This window comes from Etheostoma cragini, chromosome 20, assembly GCF_013103735.1.
Source record: "Etheostoma cragini isolate CJK2018 chromosome 20, CSU_Ecrag_1.0, whole genome shotgun sequence".
Lineage (NCBI taxonomy): Eukaryota > Metazoa > Chordata > Actinopteri > Perciformes > Percidae > Etheostoma > Etheostoma cragini.
This window is the reverse complement of record NC_048426.1, coordinates 23,223,130-23,244,264: the sequence shown is the minus strand read 5'-3', so window position 1 is coordinate 23,244,264 and position 21,135 is coordinate 23,223,130. Positions and strand designations below refer to the sequence as shown.

Genomic DNA, 21,135 nt, shown 5'->3' with positions numbered 1-21,135 from the left:
ATATGTTTTAGTGCTTTTTTTCAAATAACATTCACTACGTAGCACTAACTTATTAACTTTAGTTTTACAGTTTTGTTTGGAATTTATGGTCAATAAACCTAATTTTTAGGAAATTATACCTAATGTTTGAGTTAGAAAAGCAGAAATTAGGAATAAAAAATTAGAGGTATGGATATTGATGGATAATCTGTCTAATAATTTGTGCTGCAGTGAATGTTAAAAATGGTTTGAGAACAGGCTCTGGATAAATGGCCGCCCACTGCTCCCTTGGGGGATGGGTTAATTTCAGAGAATAAATTTTCCAACATGTATGTGATAAAGTACATTTACCTTTTACTTTAACAGAAGTTAAGTAGCCGAAAAAAGAAAAGTTTTCAACAGGATGGCAGACAGCAGTTTGAGGGAAATAACAGATGCAAGAGCCACGTTTAAGTCTGGACTCAAAGTGGCTCTAGAGTTATTTTATTTATATAATTCATTTCTATCTCCCGAGGACAGCCTGATTTAACGGTGGTGGTGTTTTACGGTGAATATTTTACGTTTTACTGACCTGCCAAGTGACTACGGCTGGAAAAAAGCCCTCGTGCTCCAACCTGGTACAATGCATCTCTCCTTGTTCTTATACTATGTTACTGCTAACTTGTGCACAGTCCCTGTTTTAACTAAATACATTTAAGAATAATATACTTTCATTTGATCCAGTGCGTCAATTTTACCTGAGGTGACCGCCATCGTTTAACAACACCATTAGTTCATCATTTCATAATCTAATGAAGGGTTCCCATGAAACCTGCTGTGGATATATATATATACACACACACCCACACACCCACACACACACACACACACACACACACTGACATTTCCTGTTATGTAGTAACAAACATTTTTGATTGTGTCCCTTAAAACCATTGCCACTGCTTATTTCATCTATGGGTTCATCCAGTGTGATTCTTTTTTATCTTGTTTTCTTAAATCTTAGAGTCTTGAAGAGAGGTAATAGTATCCAGTAATTTGTGCAGGAGAGAAAAACCTTTTTTAAAGTCTCTTACTACGATTGTAGCTTCTCACTGAATCTCTGTGGTCTGAAGTTAAGTTTCTATAGCTGCTTTATTTCCCGGTTTAATTAGTTGACTATAAAAATCTCCACCATCTCCAGTCTTATCTTTCTAAATGGTTTACAATTACTTTGGTGGATTTGTGTTCATCATCGCAAATAATGCCTATGTGGTGGTGTATGTAACCCTGTTCCTGGTCTTCTGGACTCTGGCAAACATAGTCCGTAGAGAGTTCATGTTGCTGCTCACAAATAATTCAGAGTTACTTTAAAATTAATTAAAAAAAACAAGGACAATCCATTCCAGTGTGCGGTAAATGTATCGAGTCTTTTCATTCCCTAAAGTAATTACACAGTGAATCAATGAGTGTGGAAACAGCTGTAGACATTGATCCACTGATAGTCCAGGACCTCCTATGGTGTAGAACCCGACAGCCAGGGCTCATGAACATTAAGTTAAGATCTATACTGACATCCCCAGATGACCCCAACAACTCCCACCCGTTCACTGTTTCTGGGAGAGTGATTTGACATTAAAACATTACCAACTTTCTCAAACCCTAAAGTTAACTGTGGAATACAAACTGTAATTGTTCTTGCTCTTTGTTTCTGTCTTTTTTCAGTCTTGTTCTTTTAGTATGTATCCAGACAGCCTTACAGAGGCTTTTGGAAGTGCAATTGCACAAAGTCAACAAGCGTGGCTGGGCCTTTTCACCAGCTAAAGGACGTTTTCTGGCTCATGAGCGGAGAGAAAGATGCCCTTTTTTATTAATATTGCATGCCAGTTTGGAGTTCTTCTCACAGCATCATACAGCATAGATCACAGGGTTTCTCCACTGATTTAATTGTGGCAGCCAGCCACATTTTTTACCTCTACATTTGGTTTTATTTGTCGACGTTTCGGGCCCAGGGACATTCCTCAAGACATATTTATAGACAGATTGAAAAAATCAAATCAAATGCAGAGTTAAAAAGTGTGTGTGGCAATTTTGATGTTCTTGCTTTTTGAAATAGATCTTCAAGGGAATTTAATTCTCTGCACCACAGAGGAGACCAAGCGAGGGGTGTACGTGTTGCTGACTATTTGGCTAGCTCCAATATCAACACTGACCATCACGTATTTCTTGATTATATTGTAGTGGTTTTGGAGAAAGGTGCAGGCAGCAACACAGGTACATTTGGAACGGCCATTGCACCAGCAGAATCCAATCTGTTTGAAAGATTGAAACAGAATCAAACCTGAGATCGCGCCCGCTCCCTCCTCTTGCGCTCTCTGCGGTCCTGGACGGTGGACAGGTAGTTGACGGCCGCGTACTCCAACACAGACAAGAAGACAAAGACGAAGCTGACCCACAGGTAAATGTCCACCGCCTTGATGTAGGACACCCGGGGCATGGACGCATTAACTCCGGTGATGATGGTGGACATGGTCAGCACCGTCGTGATGCCTGGACACAAGACACACAGAGTTCTACTTAAACTAAAGTAAGTAAGAACTGAAGCCGTGGAAACTGAGTAAGTAGAAACTGAGCCGGTGTTTGGCAGCTGAAGCTATACACTCAGGGGTGAAAGTTATAACACTTATTAAATATGATGCAATGTGGTCCAACAGCCCTGCAATAAGTACAAGCCTGTAAAACTCCCAGTATGGCTTCGAAGATTTGCTTCGTTTTGGGAACTAACAGCAAGCTACAATGAAAATGGGAAGTTTTATAGACAATGTGGATGGAGTAACAGGGCAGAGCTGCTTGGTTCTTTCGGGGAATGGTTGCAAAGACTTACAAAGAAGATTTTTACGACATTTCCTCTCTAACTGGGACGTTTTGGGACTGATTGGTGGGATTGCTGTTGTTGAAGTACACATGGAGATACACTGGGAACGAGGTTTAACCGTGTATCAGCTAATTTAGCTCACATTACTCTATTGTGTGATCAGTTGTTTTCATTTAATATTGGTAGTTTTCTTTTGGAGGGTGCAAATGTTCCACCAAAACAAGTTCCTTCCCGAGACTATTTCTCAGAGCCGACGTCGCTGCGTCCGGAGCTTAACGCCATCCATGAGGATCGGGATTGGTTTGAAGAAATGCAGACAACCCAGAGCGTTTTTTTCTCCTATCCCAGAATGCATCTGTGGTGTAGCCAGACCTTACTCCACAGCGCTGTAGAGTGAGGACTATGGTCTGGTAATACGAGACTACTAGTGCTGTCAAACAGATAAAATATTTAATCGCGATAAATGGCATTGATGTCATAATTAACTCACAATTGATTGCACATTTTTATCTATTCTAAATGTCCCTTAATTTCTTTTTGTCCCATTATTTTTCTCATGTTAAGGATCTTAACATGGAAAAGTGGGTTGGCTTTTCTTTATGCATTATGCACATTTTTTTTAAATTGAAAACAGCATTGGCATATAGGCTTCTGTAGTGTTCAACGACCAAGCACACAGATCCCTTTGGTCTGGTCAATGGAACATTTGGCAACTTTTAAAAAGGAAACTTTCCATTCAGAATCTTACCGGCGTCCATTTTGGCGTCCCGCGCTCGCCATCCACTCAAAACGTAACGTTACTACTCTTTTGCTGGCTCGCAAGCCCAAACGGCGTGTCTGTTGTTTTGTTTCCGGTGTAGCTAGATGCGGTGTGGTGTTGTAGTTTTTCTAACGTTACTATTTGTTGCAACAGCATGTGAAAAAACTAAGTTTTCTAGGCCAAAAGGAACGTTAATCTCGCAATGAAAGATTAGACGTCGTTAAAATGGGTTTGTGTTAACGCCGTTAGTAACACGTTTAACTTACAGCAGAGACTACCCTCACTGAAATGCAGCATAACCCTTCAGTCCATGGCCACTTGGTTTACGTTAGTGAGTGGTTGCATCTCTGACTGCAGTTATTGTGGGAATTAATTGCATATCTAAAACGGATGGTCCCAGTATGGTTTTTAGCAGAAATTCCTGAGACTTGGGATGGCGTGTTGGGTCGGTGGCTTGCACCCTCGCCTCACAGCGAGAAGAAAGACCCGGTTCAAAAGAGCCACGAGATGAGCCATGAGACGATCACAGCAAGGGGTAAACAGACGCCTGTACAGCAAGCACAGCAAGAGCCCCGATGCAGAAAATAATTCAAAAGAATAAGTGAGAGGGGTGGGAGGTTGGTGTGTCTACACATGCATGTGTGTGTTCCAGATTGGTGGAGCCAGCTTTTATCATTTCACAGACAGATTTTCCCCAGGCACGGCACAGTATCTGCAAAGGACATGTAGTAGGACCTATGAAAGTAGTACCAAAGTAATAATGAGAAATATAAACTTTTTTTCCCCTGTGTAGAGGCACAAGAGAGATGTGCAGCCCCATGTGAATGCTTCCTGTACTATGCAGAAGCGCTTTGAGTAGTCGTTGAGACTAGAAAAGCGCTAAATAAGACCAGTCCCTTTAAATTTAGTTCCAACATTTCTAAACTTCCCAAATTAGGCCCTTTGTTCCTTGTTGTTGGAACATAGGGCTGTGGGAACATAGTGCTGACACCCTGTTTATGTACACTATAGATCGGACGCAGCATTACATGACAAACTGCGACTTTTTTTTTTACAATGCGTTATTGCTACTTTAACTAACCTGTGTTAAGTTCTTCCGCCATGTTTTAATTTTTTTCATTTAAAATGATTTCTTTGAAATAACTCAAAAAGACATCAGCTAAATCATCTAACTGATGTCTTGATCTTACCCAGGGACACCCTGGCCGGCACAGCCCGGCGGTCGATCCAGAACGACACCCATGACAGCATCACCATAAGGGTGGCAGGGAAGTATGTCTGCAGGAGGAAGAAGAAGATGTGGCGTCGCAACGTGAAGTTGATGTAGAGACGATTGTACCAGCCTGCAAACACAGCAAGAGACATGCTGGTTACACAAAACATTTTACGTGAACTATCATTTCCTATATTTAAGAAATGTGCTTATTAAAGTGCCCATATTATGGAAAAATCCCTTTTTCTGCTTCCACACGCTTAAAAACTATCCATACTGTTTTGAGTGCGATACGGTTTCTGAATGTTCTCTCCAAGTCTCCAAAAGCCTAAACACATTTTGTGCTTTACAGAATCAAAATGGCACTTTTTAACCCTTGTGTTGTCTTCGCGTTAACCATGAAACATTATTATCACTTTTTTCTGACATTTGTGTCACTTTTTCAATGTTGTGGGTGCTTTTCTGAGGTTTTTTCCAAAGTTACTTGATATTTTTAGTGTTGATATTTCCAGCGCTTATTTCGAAGACCCATTTTTTGTGACAAAAAAACTGAAAATGGGTCAAATTTGACCCGAGGACAACATGAGGGTTAAATGCAATGAACACGGTTCAATGCATAACACACAACAACCTGACATAAAGTCACATGTTTGCCATTCAAAATGACACTACACGAGCTGGTTGGCCAATATATGTGCCACATGGCCAGACACCTTAATGGTTAACTGTGACCACTTCAATCAGGAAGTAAGCGCTATGAAAAGACCACAGGTGAGCACCTTTTTTGTTTTACAACAACAATGGAAGCCGTTGCAGAGAGAGGAAGAGGAAGACGGAGGGTATGAATGAGAGGGGAGGAGGGAAGAAGAATGAGAGGTAGGGGTAGAGCTGGTAGAGGAGTTCAAGGCCAAGGAAGACAACTTTCAAATGAAATCAGAGTAGCTTGTTCGGTGAAAACATTTTAAAATGAATGTTTCAACTGCATGTGTGTGTGTCTGCAAATATTTTGGTGCATTCAAACAATTTGAACTATTTTAGTAATATGGCCAAGTATACTAAAGATGAGAGTGCTTTTCATTAGGCATGAGGCAGTTTGGCATGAGGTATTAGGTATTAAAAAAGTCTGGTTTTGAATGAACTGTGTGCCATTTAGTTTTGGTTAAAGTGCTTCATTTTGCAGGACATATGAGGTATTTTGCAGCTTTGGGTGTGTGTTTCTTAAATTGCATATTTTGATGAAACCAGCTTAGTTTTAGCGATTTGAACAAACTGGACCTGCTCCTTAATGTTTTATGTAAAGCACTTTGGATTTCTGCGGAAATGAGCTATATAAATAAAGCTGCCTTGCTTTACAATCCTATTTTTTAAAGGAAGGCAAATCTACTTTTATCTCAGACATATCTCCCGCATACTCCCTGAAATCTCCGCCTGTGTGTGTGTGTACCTGTGCTGCTGTAGAAGGCCAAGCGAGAGGTGGTGTGGAACTTCTGGATGAGGAACTGTGATAAGGAGATGCGATCATCAGTACTGAGAGACTCATCACCGCTTTTCCAGTAGAGCATCAGGTCTTCATCTGTGTAGGCATCTGAAAACCATCAAACATTATTTATTTATTCATTCATTCATCAGGACAATGCACATTAATGGACATGGAAGATGGAGGCCCCCCGGGGGTGTGGCCTTGACCTACTGCCACTTTGCTCGTTTGAAAGCCATGATGTCTCTCTTTCATGGGGGGGCCAAATTCTCTGGGCGGACAAAGCAGAGAAAGGGGAGGTAACCTTGCCCCTTATGACCTCATTAGGAGCAAGAGTCCAGATCGGCCCATCTGAGCTTTCATTTTCTCAAAGGCAGAGCAGGATACCCAGGGCTCGGTTTACACCTATCACCATTCCTAGCCACTGGGGGGCTATAGGCAGGCTGTGGGGGACTCATATTAATGTTTAAAAACTTCATAAAGTGAAATATTCATTCCATGGGACCTTTAAGGAAACAGCCTATAACTAGTTACCATCTATTTTAAAGAAAATGAATGCATCCTACACCAATCAGACGTATATGGAAGCCACTCTCTTGTTGTTTTTGATTGTGTAGATGTGATTTATAGGCAATATTCAATTTTAAAACCCCTAGATTTGGTCTATCACTCTGTACTTGAATGTGTTACAGATGAAAGCTATAAAACTTGGCCATCTCTTGAGATGAGACAAAATGCTCATTGGTGTTAATCTGTAAAGCATGTCTTGGTAAATTACCATTTTACATTTCCATATTGGTATCTCCATATGTAAATCCATTTTCCACTCGGTCAAATGAATGGTTTTTAACTTCCTATTCGGACTGAGCTTGGCAAAAATGCTTTTTCCCGTTGCTGCTCCACATTCCTGGATTGCGGCACAAAGATTAAAATTTGTCCCTCCACCATCTACCAATCAGCTTAAAGCTTTGATAAATTACTTCTGTTTATATTCTTGTATCTGCTTTCCCTGATTGTATAAAAGTTGTATCTCTTGTAATTTAAATGTTGTTGTCTATTTGCTGAAACACATGCTGTGCACTCTGCCCAATTGGAAATAAGGGTTTCCCTCACAGGTATAATTCAATTCTGATTACATGTCTTCCACAGTTGCTTTTTATCCGTGAACATACTGTAGGTTGATGGGAGCCGATGACTGGGTGCATCTTTCCAGCGAGAGAAACAGAAAGGGCTTTTGATGTTCAACAACTGAGAAGCAGCCTGAGGCAGAAGTAAACAATCTGCACCATAAAACTAGAAGTAGAAGAAAGCTGCAGCAAGCTACGGTGTAAGAATTCTTTGAGTAATAACTGGTGACACTGGCCAATTTAATCTCAATTTCAGGCTAAACTGGGACCACAACGGGCAGCGATTTCACGAGGCAGGCATGGCTCGTCAGTTTGGCTTTATGTCCGTCAAAATCTGATATGCCCGGCCAGCACTGCTCCATCTGATTTAGCTGATTTCTTCTCTGCCTCTTTCCTTGTTGATGCGGTGTAGTGTCTTTTGTTGAGACAGAATATGTATATGCATTTGTTTCGTCAAATGTGTAACGCTGCTCGTACGGCGTTCTGTTTTACAAATCTTCATTTTTAACACTCAAGGCTCATTTCCACTCCCACGGTTTGCCATTAGTGGCCGTAGAAATGATCTTAAACTCTGTTTGCATATCGATTCATGGGCTCGCTCTATCTCTGATTACTTGGGCTGGGAACTGAATTCAATACTTTTTATGCAGCAACCGAACTACCTCTGCAGTCTGGAGTATCGAAAAATGCCTCATCAGTCCAACCAATTTCAATACCTACGAATTAAATATCATAAGCATCAGTGAGCCAATAAGCACTCAGCATGCTCCTACCAAGCTCTAATAATGTCTGTGATTGGCTGTCTAAGGTTACACATCGTAGGGATGTGTTGACTCGCCGTCAAAATTGAAAGTCATAACTTTTCTTGACGCTTTATTTAAACTGTTTAACTTTTTTCTAACGTTTATGTTTCTAAATTTGTGACACTTTTTTCCAACGTTTGTCACTTTTAAAGTTTCAACACTACGTAACACTAACTTATTAACTTTCGTTTTACAGTTATTTTTGGGAATTTATGGTCAATGAACCTCATTTATAGGAAATTATACCTAATGTTTAAAAAAAGAAAAGCAGAAATTATTTAGACTAAAATTAAAGGAATGGATGTTGATGGATGATCAAAGACTGGAATATGTCAACTTTTACTCAATACTATTTAAAAAACACTTCAATTTGTTTTCAAATGCTATAAAATTGAATAAGACGCCCCAAAATTAAAGAAAGTAGAGATTTGTACTTGCCAAAGAAGGTTGTTTGGAATCAATCATGTTATTTTGGGGAATTAAAAAGAACATTGATATAGGAAATTGGAGCAATTTGAGGCAAGCACAACACGAGGGTTAGGTGTAATGTTGTAATTACTTTTTGTTTTGTAAGGTTGTGTTGAAAGAAGAATCATTAAGGAACCGGTATTAAAGTCACTATGTTGGTATTGGTACCGGTATCAACATGTATTTTTTTAACAATACCCAGACTTACTCATCAGACCAAAAGATAATAATATAAGTTTATAGAGTCTCGGGTTCTAAGGGTAATGAATCATAAGAAATGATAATACTTAATTCGACTTGTATTCCCTTTAACTCATAAAATTATTGATGTTTTCTCCCCCTGAATTGAATTAAAACCATGTGAGCTCAGATAAAGTGACACATCTTCTGATTTGGATCTGGACCGGCCAGGAATACGAGCACTTGATGCTTTTTGGAACCGTAGATGAAACATTTACTCACAGCTCTCCAGCTCCAGCGAGCAGGTCTGAGAATCCAGAGGAAAGCGGCTGAAGTCCATGTTACAGGCGGCTGTCACCGTCACTCTGTTCAACGGCAAAAACAAGAACAGACACAGACGCACAAGGTGAGAACCGTCATGGGGGTGCACACATTCAGTAATGTCTCTGAATAATATGAACTCAATCCCACAGTCACTGGAGAAGACCTCCACTGTAATAAAAGAACACCGTGATTACCAATCAGTGGCATTCATACTGATTAAACCCATTCCCAATTTTTCCAACTCTTCTCACCACTTCTTCCTCAGCTTCCCCAATTCAAGCTGGCAATCCAGTGTAGCGCCAGCTTTTCAACAGCATTCACAAGGCAATTTCTTTTATCTGTAGTTGTTAATGTTGTTCATTTAGGCATAAAATTACAAGCTAAATAGGAATGGGCAGAAATAGTATAAAGAAAAAATTTAAATAAACACGCAAACACAGAGCTGATTGTGAGCACCGCGTACGAAGCATGTAAGTAATGCCTTTTAAGATTAATTTTGCTTTATTTCAATGTGTTAATTCGGACAGGTTGTCATTGTCATGCTTCCATTTTAGCTAAACATCATTTTGGCCTGGTTGACATCAGACCCTTCTCAGTTGTAACTGAGAGTGGATTATAGCATACATTACATCCCCTTATTTTTTTTAAATGAAAACAGTCTGGTGTGGATCTATTATGTTGTTTTCTGTCACTAGTCAGTAGGATCTTTCTCCTGTCTCTCCTAGATTACCACAAAGTTGCACATGTGACAGTTAATGCGATAAGAAATGGTTCAAAGACCAAATCAACGTAATTTCCGCCGTAACTGTAACGTTACAGATATGTAGTCAAACCTGGAGGTCCAAAGTATCTGTGGTTTCTTCTGTGCTTATTTTACTGTACTGCGTTGCTTTGCTAGCGTCTTTGATAAACAACATTATCTCACGGCCGGTCTGAGTGACTGCTAGTTTGGGAGGTGTATTTTATTTTTTTGTCTATGGTAATCGAGGCAAAATACTCCTCCAACCTACCTGTTGTACAACATGTTAGTCAAAGTGTTGACACATGAAAGCATCTAAAAGGCATTTTAGATGAATGAAATGAGGGTTTGTCCTCATTCCTGTTTGCTCAGCGCTGTTTAATTGTATTTATGGAACGCAGGAGTTTTTTAATTGTGATTGGGTTCATACAATCAAACTTCCCTTTGTTCCATGAATGATAACTCATTGGCTGTTTATACAGGAATCATCACATACAGTAAAGGAAGCAATAATACTATTTAGGATAAGAGATAAGATACTGGCATCAAAAAAATGTGACGCTGAAGCTTTCAATTCACAGCAATAAATATTCCTATTCTTCTGGCTTTCTGGCAGTGTCATCATCTCCCCCTGAAATCCTCTTCTTTCTCGTAGTTCTTCTTCCCCAAATCTTCCTGCTATGTTGACCAATCTACTGTCTGGATCAAAAGCCTTAAAACAGAATGTGAGAAAGGCTTTCATCTGCAGACTGTAAACTATTTACTGTAAATCTATATCTCCCTAACTTTCTTGTTTTCCAATACTCCGTCATAGGAGGAATTTATAGTCCCAGTTTGACGAGCTGGTTGATTGTAAGCGAGTGAGTGTACACGTTGGTATGTCCTGTGGGGAGCTGCTAGTAAGATATGACTTATGTTACAAGATATCTTTTGAGTAGATAGTTTGGTTAACGGCTGATCCGTGACACAAAGGCGAGTGTTTGTGCAGGGCTTCAGTAATGGCCAACAGGCTGCAAACCACACGTCTATCTACACAGACAACACTATTGAGGAAAAAGACGCTGAAAGGCTTTTTGTGTTTGCCTACAACACAACATTTTGTAATTTACATCTTTTAGAACCTGAACTACAATACACAAGGAGCAGGCTCGTAAAGGAGTCAACGAGAGACGCTGGATCTCAAGGAGGCGGTCCCTCCCGATGACCGACTCCAGCAGGCAGACTCCAGGAACAACACATTTTCACTCCCATCCGTCAAAAAGCAACATATGGTGAGGTGCCTTTGGCGTTTGTTATTTACGCAAAAAGTCTCCTTTAGTGTCGTATTCACACATACTTGGTAGGGACTCTTGGCATCACTTTTTGGCTCTCTGGGTCGGCACTCATGGCGTCACTATTTGATGCTTTGGTCGCACGTGTTTAGCCCTTTGGCGTCATATTTATACGCACTTGGTAGGGATGTTTAACTGACATGCAGCACAAGAACGGGACAGTTGGGGTTAAAAAAATTATGTTTGAGCGACACAAGGGACTCAAAGGGGACAAGAACCTCAGTTCCCTGGGTGAAAGTCCTATGTTGTTTGACGCATCCACCACCCCAACCAAGATTTTTGGTCTGTCAAACTACTACGGTTGTCGTTGTTAATACTAGGTTATCTCCCAGCGCCACAGTCAAGCTGCTGCTCTGTCCGGTGCGTTCCAGAAAGGGTGATTGTTGCGTCGCTGAGAGCCAATGACCAAGTGCTACGAGTTGGGAGTTACGGCTTACCAGAACGAGAACGCACTCAGTGTCTGGGTGAGTCAGTTTAACACAGCACAAACCCGTCTAGAAGTAGGAAAGACATACACTCATCCAGGCAGCTCATGGGAGTTGTTGGCTATTTGTAGATTATTGTGTGGTCCAGAACTCTATTTGTAAAGTGTCCTGAGATAACTTCTGTCAGGATATGACACTATGAATACATTTTAATTGAATTTAGGCTCAATCTCACCACGCAGGTAGAGGATAAATGTTACAAGCTAAGTTTAGTAGTGTCTTTGTTTTACAAGCCCAGGTTAGCTGTGCTTTGTAACACCTGTGAAAAATGTGAGAAATGTCTCAAAATAGTTCATGAGTTTCCAAGTCATGGATTAGGCGATGTGGAGTTGAGCTGAACTACAAACAAAACTCTTTTTTCCATCAAAATCCAGTCACTTCATTAAGTCCCCTGCTGCATTACGCAAATAGAAATGCAATGTGAGCATAATGAATACACAAGTTATTGTGAAATGAAAGTAGATGAGTTAACACACATTGATTTCTCTGGCGACCGAAGCAGAACACACAGATATTATTTCACATTGATTTGTTAACTGGTGTAATGAGGTCTGTAGGGCTCCATGGCTAACAGGCTGCATTTGCATTTTATCTTTTACTCTAGCACTAATTGAACCGTTAAATACATTCAGATTGAAACCAGGGCTGGATTAAGACGCCAGAGAGCCGCAGAACATAACATGCTAGTCCTCAATTGACCCCCATTCCCCCATGTGCAGTTAAAAAAATAAAATCAGTATCATTTGGAAAGACAAGTTTAAAAATGAACCTGACCTTTGTAGCCCGCTGCATCGATTTCAATACTTTAAAAACTGTTCATTGTGAGTCTGACATTGTTATGGGAGCGTAATACTAGTTGCGGTTATGATCGGTGTGACTGAAAAATACATTTGTGTACTGGGGAAGGTGTCACTTGTTGTAGCGTTGCCACAGAGAACCATCTCCGACTCTACAGGTCATGTCTGCTCCCCACAACCTTGTTTCAGTTCAGTCCCACTGCTCCTCTTTAGGATAATGTTAGGATCATTTTAACTCATCTAAATTGTCTCAACCTTCAAAGTGCGCCATAAATAAAATGTTTTATTATTATTAGAACCACGTTTCAGCAGTACCAGTCTCTGATGAATCCACTACACTACCTGCTCAGCATTAAAAGTAAAAGTAAAGTAACTAAAAGTGCCAAAAGTAAAGCACTGCAATTCTTGTGTATTCCACGTCTTTATTGCTGTATGCACCACATTGACGGTTGCTATATAAGACCGCTCTTGGCCTATTTCAAGCTCTTTGTCTCCCGGTTAAACCACAAGACTTTCACCCAAGAAACACATGTTTGTGTCCCGGCAGTACTAGTTAAGGAGACCGGTGTCCACAATCTCTTTTTTTTATAATCTTAACTAGTCCTTTTGGTTCCTAAACTTAAGTTTAGCGTCATGCGACATTGAAAGTTAACTATAGCTGCTCTGAATGTACCAGGCTCACAGTCACCTTTCCCCCGCAAGTTGTGACTGTAAATACCGCTAAACTTAACGGTCATGGGATTGGTCATCACTTGTACAGATAAGAAAGACTGAATACTGGACTGAACACTAGCTATACCAACTTCATGTGGGAAAAATTTGTTGTGAATGTGATGTTGTTAAGTTCAGCCCAAAAGTGTCCAAACGATGGGTAGTGTTTAAGAAATGTAGTATTTTGTAGGAACATATGTCTAGTTCTGACAGATATATGTTATTGCTTAAAATAAAAAAACAAAACATATGGATGTAACTGTGTCTAATTGAAGACTTTAAATCAAAGTAATACAGACGACCACAGCCACTTTGCAGAGATACTGTATGTTCCGCCAGATGTCCCTCTTTCCGGTCGGATGTCCGTTACCTTCCTCTTTCTTTGTGTTTGAATTTAACCTCCAGTTGATTTCTGAGGACTATGGTTACCTGGTCCTCAGGTATCTGCAGGGTAAATCCAGACAGCTAGCTAGACTATCTGTCCAATCTGAGGACTATGGTTACCTGGTCCTCAGATCTCTGCAGGGTAAATCCAGACAGCTAGCTAGACTATCTGTCCAATCAGAGTTCTTTTGTTGGACGACAAATGTTATCATCAGCTTTTTTGCAGAGGAATCTTGGCTTGGAGCCAAGAGAAATGCCAATTAACCAGAGCACGTTTTTCTCCCACACCTGGCAAACACACCTTTGGAGACCAGAATGGGCCAAATTGACTTTCTCCTCCAGTGATAGAAACAATCACTGATGGTCATGGTGAGCCAGCTGCCAGGTGCTTGTGTAGGTGGGAAACAGTTTGCTCACTCACGATAACATTTCCACTTTACAGACACAAGGTCCCTGTTCTGTGCCAGCCAGCATGAAAACATTTTGGTATTTTGCATTGAGGGATTGTTTTCAGAATCTTATTCTTGAGAAAGCATCTAGCACTTCAACAGTAACATATGGAAACTCTCAGGCTAAGGAAATGATTTCAGGGTTGGCAGTTCTTTCAGGCAGCGTGATCCATGTTATAATTCAACACAAGGAATTAATACTAAAATAAAGACCTCAAAATGAAGATTTGGACTTTCACAACAAACAACATCATGGCTTGTTTCCCTGACTGATATATGAAATTCCCATCACATCACTTGTGGTCTGATCTCGCATTGCCAGACTCATCTCCACAGACAGCGCTGGAGTATGGTCTGGCTGCACCAGTTAACATTCTGCTTAAGGGGAATGAAGGTTTGGCTTGTTTTTATTTCTTGAAATCAATCACAGTTCTAGAATGCAGCAAACGTTTCCCTTGAAAAAGAGATAGTGGAGATACCAGAAGGGTAGGAGAGTGTCAGGCGGTGCTCCGCTCTGCATGGGGCTTTCCATGGGGCTCTGCATGGGGCTCCAAATGGAGCTCCACATGGTGCTCCAAATGGAGCTCTGCATGGTCCTCTGCATGGTGCTCCGCGTGGTTCTCTGCGTGGTGCTCCTTCATATCATGGGTGGTTGGGGGTTCAGTTACCCGAGAATAGGTGACCTTGTGCCGGGTACAGAGCACCTCAAGTTGCTGGTCATTGCGACAGACATTACGGTTAAGTTTAAGAGACTAAAAGCGAGCGTTATGTGGCAACGAAAGTTACATTTAGGCACTGAAACGACGAGTTAAGTTTAGGAAAAATGATCATGATTTTGATTAAAACACTCCCAAGGAAGACCTATTTCCCTGGGAAGTAAACTCAGCTTCCTGGCTTCAAAGTCCTATGTTTTAACAGTCATCAATCCATCCCGACCTCCTCCCATTACAGCAGCAATCAATGTGGTGCATACAGCAAACAGCAACATGGGTCTGAAAAAACATGTGAATAAGTCAGATGCTGAAATGCTACAGACCTCAAGCTGTACAGGACGTGTCCGTCAGGAAAGACACGCAGCATAATGTTATCCGTGGTGGTGTCGTGGATGAAGGACCGCTTAGAGTGGACAAAGAAGACATCAGGGACCCAGATCTTCTTCACCAGACGGCCATCAAACGTCATGCTCTTGTTGGTGCTGCTGGTGAAGGACAGGCGCTCATCTTTCCAGTAGTGCCGCAGGTACAGAGTCATGGTGAAGTCCTGGTGGAATTAAGGGAGAGAAGAATGATGTTTATCAGTCTATGCCCCTAAAACATGACGTTTTTAGTCCAGGAACGTGGTCTCCTTAGGTGAAATCCAGTGACTTAAAGTTAAAGACCCAATGAAATCTAATTTCACCAAATTCACCATAAGTTGATGCAGAAAAGGCCAAAATGAGTGCATAATAATTCACTAGAATGCAGGGAATTACATTTTAAATGCGCAATGTTTCCCCCTACATTTTATTTTGATTCACTTCTTTTTTTTACCCAAAAAGAAAACAACATGAACACGTCACCTCTTTATCTGATCCCCCCCCCCCCACCCACCCACACTCGTCACCTCCCAATACAAAATTGGAGACAAGTTGAAACAACATGAAACTACTACATCCAATGCAATAAAATAAAAAAAGTACACAAACTGTTAACCAAATAAAAAAAAGTGTTATGTATATATGATAACACAATGAGACACAAAAACACAAAATTAGAGAAAAGTTGAAATAACAGCTACAACATGCAATACAATAAAATAACAAAAAGGACAAGAAACTGTAAACCAAATTATTTTCTTTATGTATATATAATAACACAATGTGCACATTGCATACGTCTCTACTCAGTCCACGGCCAGCCCTCCAGAAAGTTCTGGGACTTTCCCCATTTTTTTGTGTAAACACAAGACTCAACCGTCCCATCCCACAAGCCCACTCTTGGATTTAAGGCACCACTTTGTTCCTCCACGCTCCATTCAGAATTCCATCAAGCTATCATAAAACTAGTTTTATGTATGTTTTTGGTCTATGTCAAAACCAACGACTTAGAGACTCAATAAAACAAGTGTGGCAAAAAGACATGGGTCAAAATGGGTGCATAAAAATTCACCAATGAAGTGTTTAGTGCTTAATATATTTTCTAGGGGAAGACCATGCACTTTATGAGTGTCCCTGCCAATGTGGAAACTAAACCGATGCAACATGAGAAACATGACTGACAGGAGCCGAACATCCAGGGAAATCTGGCTGCTGCATCAGTTGGGGAAAGACTGGCCGCTGTTTAACCGCTATCGGTTCTCAGTTGTCAACATTTAATTAGATTGCCTTACTTTCCTGTTTTCCTTCTCGTTGCTCTGCCCAAATGACAACTTCCCAATCAACAAAAAGGGAATCCAGCTTCTCAAAGTTCCACAACCTTCTACGTCTGACAGGCTCAGAGAGACAGAGAACCATTTCCATTAAAGTAAAAAACTACAATGCTGTTGTAAGTTGTCTCTTTAAAAAAAAAAAGGAGGTATAATCTGTATTAAAATTCACATATGCTGATCATTTTATACTCCTCATTGCATTGGAAGAAAGTGTAGGGCTGACTGTGCATGAATACTGTATACGATCATTCAACATTCAACTTGTTTTACGTGGATTTGCTTTTTCAGAAATTCCAAAAGATGAAGCAAAATTCTTATATTGGCCCTGACTGTACAAAATATGTCATATGTGTAGGCTCTATGCTTCCTAAGAGCTTGAGCTCTCTCTGTGCACAGCTCTGCTATTGGAGGCTGTCATTACTTATTTAGTATGCTGGAATTGAGGAAGATCAAAGACCGTGTCCATACTGTGGTCTTGAGGAAGAAGAGAGTGAAAATCAATTGTTTAATGTACTGCCCATTCTATAATGATCTAAGAAAAGTTTGATTTGATGAAGGACCCCCTCGGGTAAGAATGTTCCAAGACACTGATATAATTAAATGACTTTTCAATAACCACATATTGGCCGTCCTGTAAAAAGTACTTGAAAGCAATGCATGAGTAAAAGTACAAGTATCTTACCAAAAAAATGACTTTGATAGAAGTTAAAGTTTCCTTTTAGAATATTACTGATGTCTTAAAGTATCTGATATTCACTGTACTGTACTATATTAAAATGCTCATATTATGCTTTTTGGCTTTCCCCTTTCCTTTATTGTTACATATTGTCTTAGTGCACGTTATAGGGTTACAAAGTGAAAAATCCCAAAGTCCACGGTGGAAATTACCAAACACCTTTCTGAGCTGAATGTCAAGCTCCAAGGTCCCAACCAGCTAGTCAGCGCTCTAGTCTCCAATGTGAAATCTTTGAAGCTAAATTAAAGCTGTGGAAAATGCAACTGGTAAAGTTTTCTACTTTGCAAGAACAGAAGCCTTCTGTAACATCCGAACATGCAGCTGAATGCGCCAAACTCCTTCCTGCCTTTGTGAGAGGTTATAAAATGTAAGTCAAAGGAACTCAACATTTTTGCAACGCCTTTTAATGTGGAACCAGCTGACGGGCCAGACAACCTGCAACACAAAATCACTGAGCTGCAAAGCGATGAGGAGCTCAAAGCAAATTACAACAACCACCCTCGGCTTGAGTTTTATAAATCGCATGTGTGTTCTGAAGAATTTCCTGGTCTCAGGAGACATGCACTGAGATTTGCGTCCTTGTTTGGCTCAACTTACTGCTGCACGCGATTCATCTCAAAACTGACTGTTGCTAAATCTCGGTTCCCCTCAAGACTAACAGACCAAGTCCTGGAAAATCAACTGCGAGTCTCATCATCCTCATTGATATCCAACATCGGAGGCCTAGTGGAAGAGAAGCAGCTCCAGCCATCTCACTAGAGAGCAGAGGCGTGCAGGCTACAGAAGATCAAGGTAAATTAAAAATTAGTCAGCATTAGAGGCATTAAAGTTCCATGAGATGGTGCTTTTTGGATGCTTTTATATAGACCTTCGTGGTCCCTAATACTGTATCTGAAGTCTCTTTTATATAGACCTTAGTGGTCCCTAATACTGTATCTGAAGTCTCTTTTATATAGACCTTAGTGGTCCCCTAATACTGTATCGGAAGTCTATTTCCCAAAACTCTGCCTTGGTGCAGATCTACAGCCACTAGAGCCAGTCCCATAATGAACTGTTTTAAAATTTAAAACAGTACGCTTACTGTAACTAAACAGTAGTTTACAGGCGAAACTGCAGCCAGTATATTAATGTAAATTTAGGGTGAAAGGTTTAAGTGATATGTGGGTATGAAACTGTATTTTTAGTTTTTGTTTAATTAGTTCATTGAACATAAAAAAAATAAAAATTGTAAATTATTAAAATAAGGATTTGATTATGTACTCTACACGTTTCTCTCCCCTCTGTGACATGCATCATCTTTAATATTCTGTCACATGATAAACAGCTGTGGATGAAGACAGGTCTTCTTACCATATCAACCTCCGAGATGCTGTCCAAGCTCTCCACCTGAACGTCCACTCCAACAGGGATGGCGGGCCCTGCCAAACAAAGGAATATCATGAGCAAACAGATGTGAAAGGACACTGCCGGCGGCGTCGCCCTGCCGGTTTATGAGAAAACCTTCTGAATGTCACCAGTTTTAGTGGTTTTAGTCAGCGGCGGAAGTAACAAATTACATTTACTCTCGTTGCTGTAAAGTTGTTTTTGTGTAGTAAGTCAGAGACGGTCCTTAAAGGTCCCATGTCTTATTATTCCTTTCCACCCGTTTCCTTAACAGTTACGCAGGTTTAATTCACAATCAGTTTAGACTTCTCCCCGGGACCTACTAATGTTAGTTTTAGGGACCTAGTGTTCATCGTTCAGTGAATGGGATTAAATCTAAAACGCATTTACTTTCACGCTGTGTCATTTTTAAACAGTGTATGAATGAGATCACAACACACGACGCATATCCACAGGAATTGGAGCAATAATCCATAACAGAATTGAACTGAATTCTGTTAAAAAGTTGAAAATCAACACTTTTTCCGACATTTTTGGCCCTTTTGTTGACATGCTTTTTTTTGGCGCTTTTTTTTTGCCGACTTCTTTTCACCAGCATGTATAAACACCACTAACGTCAACTCTTTACTAGTTTTACACAAATGTTTGGAGTTCATGGTCAATAAACATTGTTAATAGAAAAATATGTCTAATCCTTGCATTTAAAAAGCAGAAACTATTAATTAGTTAGGTTACATAATGTAATATTAAAGGAAGGATAATCACAGAAGGGTGCCAAAGTTCAGTGAGACTGATTCAAAACATTTAAATTTCTTTTTCAAATGCTAAAAGATTAAAGACAAAATATTGATGTATTACTTTAGCAAATAACTAAAAAGTTTTGAAAGCATTCCAGAATACACTTTTTAGTTATAACACTGCTATATGACCCAGTGAATGTAATAACACAGGTACATACATCACCCCTTGAAGGTGTAGTTCATGTCGCCCCCATTAGGAATTCTAAGTAATGACAACATGATGCAAGCCTTCCGTGATCACGCAGCACCCCCACCCCCCTCCTCCACGCAGTTGCTAGTAGCCAAGGAGAACACGGAGGGTTAAAAAAACATGGATGGACTCTTTGAAAGAGCAAAAAGCCACCCAACATCACAGTCTTCTGAACATAGCCATACTGAGAATGGTGTCTGAAGCTCAAAGTCTTGATTGGCTTTGTAGCAACTCATTTGGCAATAGCTTGAATGTAACATATGTTAATTCACATCCAAAAGGTACACATCAAAGCTTTAACTATCATAAATCAATGTATTTGTTTCTTAAAATACACAATTATCATCATACCCATTAGGAACTTAGCTAATGTTAGCAATTAATTGCGGTTAAACAAAGAATTTGCAAGTAGACAATTATGTGTGTGTGTTGGTACACACACACATAATTGTCTACTTGCATACTTACATAATTGTCTACTTGTCTACTTACATAATTGTCTTAATTGGTACAGGCCAAGTGTCACATCTCTTTAACATCTCATGACCTCTGACCACCACATAAGAATAGAAGCATTACACGTGACCAGGAAGCATAAACACACTGCGTAGATCCAGCTAAAGTGGAGGGAACATTTACAGCCGATTTGAACCACTTTGCATCACTTATTAATACAGTCTACAATCCAAAGAGATTAGCGGAGATGCTAAGCGCTAGATTAGAGCCATCAGATGAGCTCTTCATATGAGGGGCAGTGGAGTGATCTGCGTTTGGGATTATGCTTCACTCACTGGGACGATGCCATCAAGTGTGGTGCACTTCTTTGTCAGGTTGGGAATAAATTCCTTTGTGTTCTCACAGCCTGATTTTAGAGCGCTTCACAGTACAGACTAGGAGTCTCCTTCTCTCTGCTGACTCTGGTAACTGCTCCATCCTCTTAGATCTCCTGCATCTAACTGCAGCCTTTGACACTATAGATCCATCCCTTCTCATTCACAGATTAACCCAACGGCAGGGATTCCCCCAGCAAAGTTGTAGCTTGATGGCAAGTGTCTTTTATTTCAATGACTGATGGCAGCATTAATGTCCAGTCCAGTAGTTTTCTGGGATAACAAAATCATGGAATTCAATCTCAAAATTAAACATTTAAAAGCTGTAAGACAGACTGCATAGGGCTCTACATTAAGTCTGTGCTAAAAGCTAACTGTAGATTTGTAAACATGAATACGTCTACGTTTCTACAAAAAACTGTAGTACAATAAAACGTCTTTAAAATACAAAATATAAATAGGCATTATGTAGTAAATATAGTCCATACAATCATATTTGGATCAGTAATATTAATTTTTCATCAACTTGACAACAAAAGTGTGTTCACAGCAGGTAGCATTTGACATACTTATTATTATTTCCCCTAATACCAATTTTGAGCAGTACGGACATGGGAGGATTGGAAGAGTGCCTTTGAGTTTCCTTGCCCCCTAGGCTGTGTGTGTGTGTGTGTGTGTGTGTGTGTGTGTGTGTGTGTGTGTGTGTGTGTGT

General features: G+C 40.2%; 1 protein-coding gene across 1 annotated transcript in view; it reads right to left on the bottom strand.

Annotated features, from left to right (window-relative positions):
• Positions 1 to 21,135, bottom strand: part of gabrr2a (gamma-aminobutyric acid type A receptor subunit rho2a) — a 39,023-nt gene that overhangs the window by 1,244 nt on the left and 16,644 nt on the right. Inside the window, exons 3-8 of the mRNA XM_034857682.1 lie at positions 18,571 to 18,638; positions 15,115 to 15,338; positions 9,141 to 9,223; positions 6,248 to 6,388; positions 4,781 to 4,933; positions 2,297 to 2,505 (exon numbers count right to left, since the gene is read on the bottom strand). Of these exons, the coding sequence (XP_034713573.1) occupies positions 2,297 to 2,505; positions 4,781 to 4,933; positions 6,248 to 6,388; positions 9,141 to 9,223; positions 15,115 to 15,338; positions 18,571 to 18,638 (878 nt within the window). The remainder of the gene's footprint in view (positions 1 to 2,296; positions 2,506 to 4,780; positions 4,934 to 6,247; positions 6,389 to 9,140; positions 9,224 to 15,114; positions 15,339 to 18,570; positions 18,639 to 21,135) is intronic.